The 7,660-nt window shown below is 56.0% G+C and overlaps 1 protein-coding gene across 1 annotated transcript; it reads right to left on the reverse strand.

Moving 5' to 3' along the window:
- Positions 1-1,692: 1,692 nt before the first annotated feature.
- LOC121502709 (uncharacterized) lies at positions 1,693-7,080 on the reverse strand. Its single transcript, XM_070285545.1, has one exon. It carries the CDS (start codon positions 7,078-7,080, stop codon positions 1,693-1,695), a length of 5,388 nt encoding a protein of 1,795 aa, XP_070141646.1.
- Between the last annotated feature and the right edge of the window lie 580 nt (positions 7,081-7,660).

Genomic DNA, 7,660 nt, shown 5'->3' on the forward strand with positions numbered 1-7,660 from the left:
AAAAGTGAAACAATATTGTTGGGGGCGGCGCTTCCTTCCTTCGGGAAAATTGGCTGGATGATGATGAAAAGAACTCCCACGGCGCAAGCGAAAAATATTCCGGAGACGAAATGAAAAGTAGCGGGGGCGTCGTGGGTAAATTCAAGATCAGCTTTATTTCGCTGCATACATGGAACTAATTCTAAGCTTAAGCAAACGGCTGCGCTCCCGCCCGCTTACTTCGCTAAGCGAGAGCGAGAGAGCGGCAGCGGCCGATCCAAGTGTTCGGCAGCGCAGCCCGAGGCCCGCGCTCGAGAGTGCGAAAGCGCTCAGCGCTGCGGGAGAGCGAGCGCGGGAGAGCCAGAGGGCGAGAGCAGCCCGAGGCCCGCGCTCGAGAGTGCGAAAGCGCTCAGCGCTGCGGGAGAGCGAGCGCGGGAGGGGAAGGGGGGCGCGAGCGGAAAGCTCAGCCGGCAGCGGTGGTACAATGGGCCGCGTACCTAAACATTCCGCCCCCCTTGCAATCACTCGGGTTGTAACAGGTCCGTGGACATTACGGCTGGTGACACGCGCCGGAGACGACCCAGCCGAAGACGGTGCTCTGGGCCACCGGGAGCCCTTCATGGATCTTGAGGAACCCCGGTTGCATCACACGCGGATACATGTCCGCGCCCAGGATTACGGAGATCGTTGCTGGCAAGTAGAAGCGCTCGTCGGCTAGCATGACGTCCCGGAAGTGGGCGCGCACCGCCTCACTCAGCTCCCGGATGGGAGTGCGGATGCGCACGCTCGGCTCCACCTTGAAGACCACGTCGAGTTGGACCTCATTGTCGGCCTTGGACCCCACGGTAGCCGCACAAATCTGCTCTCCACCGACGCGGGTAGTTAGCAGCCGCAAACACGCTGCCAGCGACGCGTCTATACAGCTCACAGGTCTGTCTGCGCACCTGTCTGGATGCGCACCAGCGCAGTCGGGAGGATGTTGACGCTGTGCCGCTGCATGAGCGACGACAGCGACGGCGCCGTAGCCGCAAAGCGGCCGGCGGAACCTTGCTTAGGAGCGGCAGGCGAGGGCCGAGGAGCCACTGTAGACTGCCGTGGAGCGCCGGACGAGGGGCGCTGACCTGCCGAGGAACGCCGCGGAGCGGCTGAGGAACGCCGTGGAGCGGCTGAGGAACGCCGTGGAGCGGCGGATGCGGGTTGCGGAGCGGCTACAGAACGCCGTAGAGCGGTAGACGAGGGCCGAGGAGCTGGAGAACCCCGCGACCGGGACCGTCGCGCCTCCTGACGCGACTGGCGCGGATTCCGCGGCTCATCGGAGAGGTGCAGCAATGTGTGATGGTCCTGGCCGCACTTCTTACAGCGATCTCCCCGCTGACACCCTCCGTCAGAGTGCTCGTGGGCCAAGCAGTTGGGGCAGTACCGGTTGGCGAGGACGGCCCGGAGTCTCTTCTCGGCACTGAGTCGAAGAAAACGGCGACACTTCTTCAGCGGATGAATCTTGTTGCAGACTCGGCATCGGTAGGAATTCGAACCTCGCGAACATCTGCGCTCCAGTGCGATGGCGCTGCGTGGACGTGGAGACATCGTGCTGCTATTACTGGCGGAATAGGCGGAGATAAAAAACAAATCGAAATAAGTAATAAGCACTCGCAAGTCGAGACACGAACAAGAGCTACGGAACGGCACATTGACATAGAACATTGAGGCCGGTGGCTATTGGGGACCGGCGGAAGCTTCCGTCGGAAGAAGGACGAGCTTCGCTATGGGACGCTTAATGAGTCCCCGCGCCGTGCGGATGTCGACCACACGGACATGGCCATCGGCTCCGGGAAAGACCGCATCAATCCTGCCTAACCGCCACTCATTGGACGGAAGGTTGTCCTCCTTGACAACCACCATGTCCCCGACCTGAAGATTCCTTGCCGGAGCTCGCCACTTGTTCCGCTTATGGAGTTCCTTCAAGTACTCCTCCTTCCATCGTAGACGAAATTGCTGGTTAAGAGCCTTCAGGTGTTGCCAGCGGTTTATGATGGCCGTGGCGTCCCCCTTTATTTCGGGTTCAACCACGGCGAGGAGTGGCCCCCCAACAAGAAAGTGCCCCGGAGTCAGTGCCAACAGGTCCGCGGGGTCTTCGGACATTGGCGCGAGCGGACGCGAATTCAGGCACGCCTCGATCCTAGCTAGAAGCGTAGATAGCTCTTCGAATGTGTATTTTCGCGTGGCCGTAGACTTGTAGAACAGGGTCTTGAAACTTTTAACGCCTGCCTCCCATAAGCCTCCCATATGGGAGGCTCCCGGCGGAATGAACTGCCAGAGCAGCTGCTGGTGACTGTAAGCACCAGTCACAGCCTCCTTGACAGCTTGTAGGAAGTCTCGGGAGAGAAGGGTAGCCGCACCCACGAAGGTCTTCCCGTTGTCCGACTGAACCTGACGGGGGCATCCTCTTCGGGACACAAACCGGGCAAAAGCGGCGAGAAACTTCTCAGTCGTAAGGTCGGATGTGGGCTCTAGATGAATGGCCTTAGTGCAGAAGCACACGAACACCAATACATACCCCTTTGTGATGAGGCAAGCTCGACCCGTGTAATTCTTTATGTCGAAGGGACCCGCATAGTCCACACCAGTAAATGTGAAGGGGCGCGAAAAGGCCGTCCGTTCTTGCGGTAAGTCTCCCATGAGTTGCGTTTGCAACTTCTTTTTGTGGATGACGCATATCTTGCAGGAATAGATGACGGACTTGACCAAATTCCTCACCCTTGGGATCCAGAATTTGGAACGGATCAGGCGGATCATCAGCTGGTTGCCACCGTGCAACGTTATGTGATGCGTAAATCGGACTAGGAGTCGAGACAGATGGCAGTCGTATGGCAGGATGACCGGATGCCGTTCGTCATATTGGAGAAGATCGGAGGACGTGACACGACCGCATGCTCTCATGAGTCCTTGGGAGTCAAGGAACGGGTTCAGGTTCTGAACCGGACTGGATGCTGGCACTGGCCGCTTTTGACTTAAGCAGCCAATTTCAAGGACGAAGTGCCTGCGTTGCGTGACGGAAATTAAGAGACGCTCGGCCGCCGCGATTTCTAAAGCTGTCAGGTGATCCTCAACCGGAGACAAGATCTTTCGTGCGCGCTGAATAAACCGATGAACGTACGCGAAGACTCGCAACGCCTTGTCGAGTGTCGAAAATCGGTCAAGAAGGTCTTCAGGGGGAGCCTTTGCCACATGGACTCTGACGGCTCGCTTCTCGAGATCAGTCACGGGGGAATCATTGCATTGGATGGGCCACTCGCCGCGCGGTCCTTGCAGCCAGGCTGGACCATGCCACCAAAGCTGGCTGTCTGCGAGGTCTTGAAGCCCGACCCCCCGGCTGGCAAGATCGGCCGGGTTATGTTCGGAGCGGACATGTGCCCATCTCTCGACCTCAGTGAATTGGGTAATCTTAGTCACCCGATTGGCCACGAAAGTTGTCCAGTGACACGCCGGTCTATGCAACCAAGCGAGCACAATCGTGGAGTCAGTCCAACAGTACAGGGCGGACGCCGGCCCGGGCATCTTCGGAAGAATGGCGCTGGCCATTTCGGACAGTAGCAATGCCCCGCATAACTCGAGCCGCGGAAGTGACACCGTTTTTACTGGGGCAACCCTCGTTTTTGCCGTTAGCAGATTCACCATCACAGTGGACCCAGCCTCCACCCGGACGTAAATGGCAGCGCCATACGCCTTCTGCGAGGCGTCGCAGAACCCATGATGCTCGACCTTCAAATGGGGTCGGAACGCGACCCATCGGGGAATGCGGATCTGATCGAGAGCGGAGTAGTGTCCCAGGAAGTCAACCCATCTCTGGCAGAAATCTCGAGGGAGGTCATCGTCCCATGCTAGATCTTGGAGCCAAATTTCCTGCATGAACATCTTTGCCTGGACGATGAAGGGGGCGAGCCAGCCCGCTGGATCAAATAACTTGGCAATCTGGGATAGGACCTGTCGCTTCGTGAACGATGATCCCACGGTCAATTCGGGCGGAATGAAAAAGAACTCATCAGACGTCGCTTTCCAACGTACGCCGAGAGTCTTAGCCGTGCTCTCTGCGTCGATCTCGAGGAAATCAGCGCGCAGGAGATGGTCACTTTGGATGTTGGCCAAAATATCCTTACTATTGGACGTCCATTTCCTCAGTGGGAACCCTGCCGAACCCAGGGCACCCTGGAGCTCACGGATAGCCACCTTCGCTTCGATTTTGGAGTCTGCCCCGGCGAGAACGTCGTCGACGTACATGAAATGACGGATAATCTGACTCGCCTGACGATACCTTGACTCCTCGTCGTCGGCGAGCTTCTGGAGGACACGGATCGCTAAGAACGGGGCACAATTGACTCCGAAGGTAACCGTCTTCAGCTCGTAGTCGCGGAGTTCCCCATTGGAATTGCGAAACAGGATGCGCTGGAAAGGAGTATGCTGGGGATCTACCCAAATTTGGCGATACATCTTTTCGATGTCGGCATTGAACACAAACCTAAAGTACCTCCACTTTAGGATTTGAATCGTGAGGTCGGATTGTAAGACCGGGCCCGCATATAGAATGTCATTCAGGCTGGTCCCGTTTGCGGAGGGGCTCGAAGCATTAAAAACCACACGGACCTTAGTGGTGGTGCTTTCCGGCTTCAGAACCGCATGATGAGGAAGGTAGTATGTGGCGGAATTACTCGTCGACGGAACCTCGGCCATGTGACCTAATTCGAGGTATTCTTGGATGACAGCATCATACCGGGCCTTGAGGGGAGGATCCCTCTTTAGGCGCTGCTCGTTACGCAGGAACTGAGCCAGAGCAAAGGATCGCGAAGATGCGAGCTCGGACCCCTTGTGTGCGGGGTCGCGTAAGGGAATCGTTACCACGTACTTGCCACAGTTGTCTCTTCGTGTAGTTTGGACGAAATTTTTCTCACAGACGGAATCAGACTCTGGGACAATCTGTTTGGACACTTCCTCCACCTCCCAGAATTTGGTAAGGAGCTGGTCTAGGGAGTCGTCGAGGGCGCAGGTAACTCGTGTGGCGAAGGCGGAAACACTGCGGGGGGCCGCTGGAGATACTGGGCCTGACAACACCCATCCAAAAATGGTCTCCTGGCCCAGAAGGGAGCCGCAAATGTTAGCCTTGGAGTTGCCGAGGAGAATAGACGGAAGAATGTCGGCTCCTATTAGGACATCGATTTGGGAGCTCTCAAAGAACTTGGGATCCGCAAGGGGGATGTCAGGAAGCCCCTTAAGAAGATCTCGTGGGACTGGATACGAGGGCAGACTCCCGGCCAGCTGCGGAAGAACGTAAGCTGCAGTCTCTAACTGCAGCCCGGGTCTGGAGGGCGATCGCATGGAAAACTGGCAGAGCTTCGTGGATTGAGCGGCAACGGTGTGATTCAGGCCCGACACTTGGGCTTGGATAGTCGTAAACGGAAGTTTGACGAGGTTGAAAAGCCTCTCCGTGATGAATGTCGCCTCGGAACCCGAGTCGATTAAGGCTCGCGCCTGGAAATTGCACCCTAAATGGCAAATGTCAATGAGGGCTGTGCCCAGTAAAACGGCCCTTGAGCCCGAAGCGAAACACACCTGCACATCAGGATGATCCTCAGGAGTGGCCGCGGGTCGAGGCCTGGCTGGCGCAGGTGGGCTTGGAGCGGTCGCGAATGGATTACCGCGGTGCAGGAGGGTATGATGGCGACTGTGGCAAGTGAAGCAACTATGGGCACTATTACAGTCCCGCTGTTGGTGCCCTCGCGGAAAACAGTTAAGGCATAACTGTTTTCTCTTAATATAGTCGGAGCGACTATTTACGTCCATCTCGAGGAACCGTGGACACACGCGAATCGGATGGTTCTCCCTGGAACAAAGATCACATCCTCTTGGGGCCGGAGCCACTCTGGCCTCGTAGGAGTTGAGCCTGCGTGCTGGGGCGCTCGCAGCCGTCGGTCTTGGCGGAATTTGCCCTGAACTGCTAGGCCTGATGTCGTCGATCGCTTCCAGAGTGCGATGCCGCTCTGTCAGAAACGAATCTAACTCATTCCAGGTTGGAATTTCAGCCTTATTGTGTATGGATTGCTCCCACATTGAAAGTGTGATTTTGGGAAGCTTTAAGGAAACCATATACACTAAGAGACAATCCCACGCCTCGATTTGAATGGAGGACATCTCTAAGGCTGTCAGACAACTTTGGACGGTGCCTTGCAGTTCTTTTAGAGCGGCTCCGGACTCTTGGGGGACAGCCTGAATGTTGAAAAGGATTTTCAACTGGCTGTTGACAAGTAACCGCCGATTCTCGAAGCGGTCGGTGAGGCTTTGCCAAGCGGAGATGAAGCCATCATTTGTCAGAGGGGCCTTGGATACGATGGCATGCGCATCGCCACTTGTTTTGGACAACAAGTGGAACAACTTTTCCACCGGTGTGAGGCGCGAGCTGTGAATATATATGGCGGTGAAAAGGTCTCTGAAGGTGGGCCACCGAAGATAATCGCCAGCGAAAACTTCTGTGTCCACTGGTGGCAGTCGACAACCCATGGACGGGGGTGTGGGCATAGGGGCGGAAGCCGGAGTGGACTGGGCGGCGGCCTTTTCGATTATTTCTTGTAACAGGACCACACACCTCGAATAAACGGAGTAGCAATAACTGTACTTGGATTCAAGCACCTCTGAGGTTTCCGCGCTGTCGGCGGACACGGAAAGTAGGTCGGCGCAGTTTTCATAGCTCTGCTCCACCTTATCCCACAGGGCCCGAATCTGATCCCGATGAACCTTGCACATGGCGGGGGAAAATCGATCGGTTTCAGGGGCGCTCGGAGTGTTGATGTCAGCCTCGAAATGGCTCACACGGTCCGTTGTGGAGATGAACTTGCGGAGGGCGATATCGAGTGCGGATTGAGCCATCTTGGCTGCCGACCGAGTGGATCTGGATGAGGTACTGGGGGCAGTGTCGAGTGCCTCTTGACCTTTTGCCCTTGGAGTGGCAGTGGTCGCCTTTGGCTTTACTTGATCAGGCCGAGGAGATACGGACTGGGACCCCTCCAGAGTAATTGCCGGAATCAGGGGAGTCTGTTCCTCGTCTCCCGTGGGCATCCTTGACGTCGAATGGGTCGCGAATCAGTTGGTCGCCGCGGGAAGCGGACAAGTCCCGAACTCAATGGTTCGAAAACGTGACGGAAAACAAGTTTTGGAATGGGACTTGGGGTCACTTTGGCAAAGGGGCGCAATAGGAACTGCCAGAAGCCGCGGAATTGTATAACTTAGGCAGTACAAAATATCCTAGAAAATTCTGCACTCGGAGAACACAGTGTGCTCGCTTACGGTCACACTGCTAGTGGATGCCGCGGGTGAATTCAAGAATTAAATGCCGGGCTCAGGTTCTGAGAGCCTCGGGCACCACCGAGAAAAAAAATTGACGAAAACTCGTGAAGGAGGAAATCACTCGAGTAAGGGCGTCGGGCGCCGACTTGGACCAAAAATAAATAAAACAACGAACGTCGACCGGAATGTCGAGGAACAAAAATTCTGTATTCAGGTGTCTCGGATGAGAAAGTTGTATCCGGCTTTGGTCGGCTCAGAACAGGACTAAACAGTGACCCACGAATGTTTGGTTTCTTCCCGCAACAAATGAATTAATCCACCAATAGTTCGAACAAAATTATTGGCTGCAAAT

Source organism: Drosophila kikkawai, chromosome 3L (assembly GCF_030179895.1).
Source record: "Drosophila kikkawai strain 14028-0561.14 chromosome 3L, DkikHiC1v2, whole genome shotgun sequence".
NCBI lineage: Eukaryota > Metazoa > Arthropoda > Insecta > Diptera > Drosophilidae > Drosophila > Drosophila kikkawai.

Coding starts and splice junctions, on each gene's coding strand:
- LOC121502709 (XM_070285545.1), bottom strand. CDS start 7,080: ATGCCCACGGGAGACGAGGAACAGACTCCCCTGATTCCGGCAATTACT.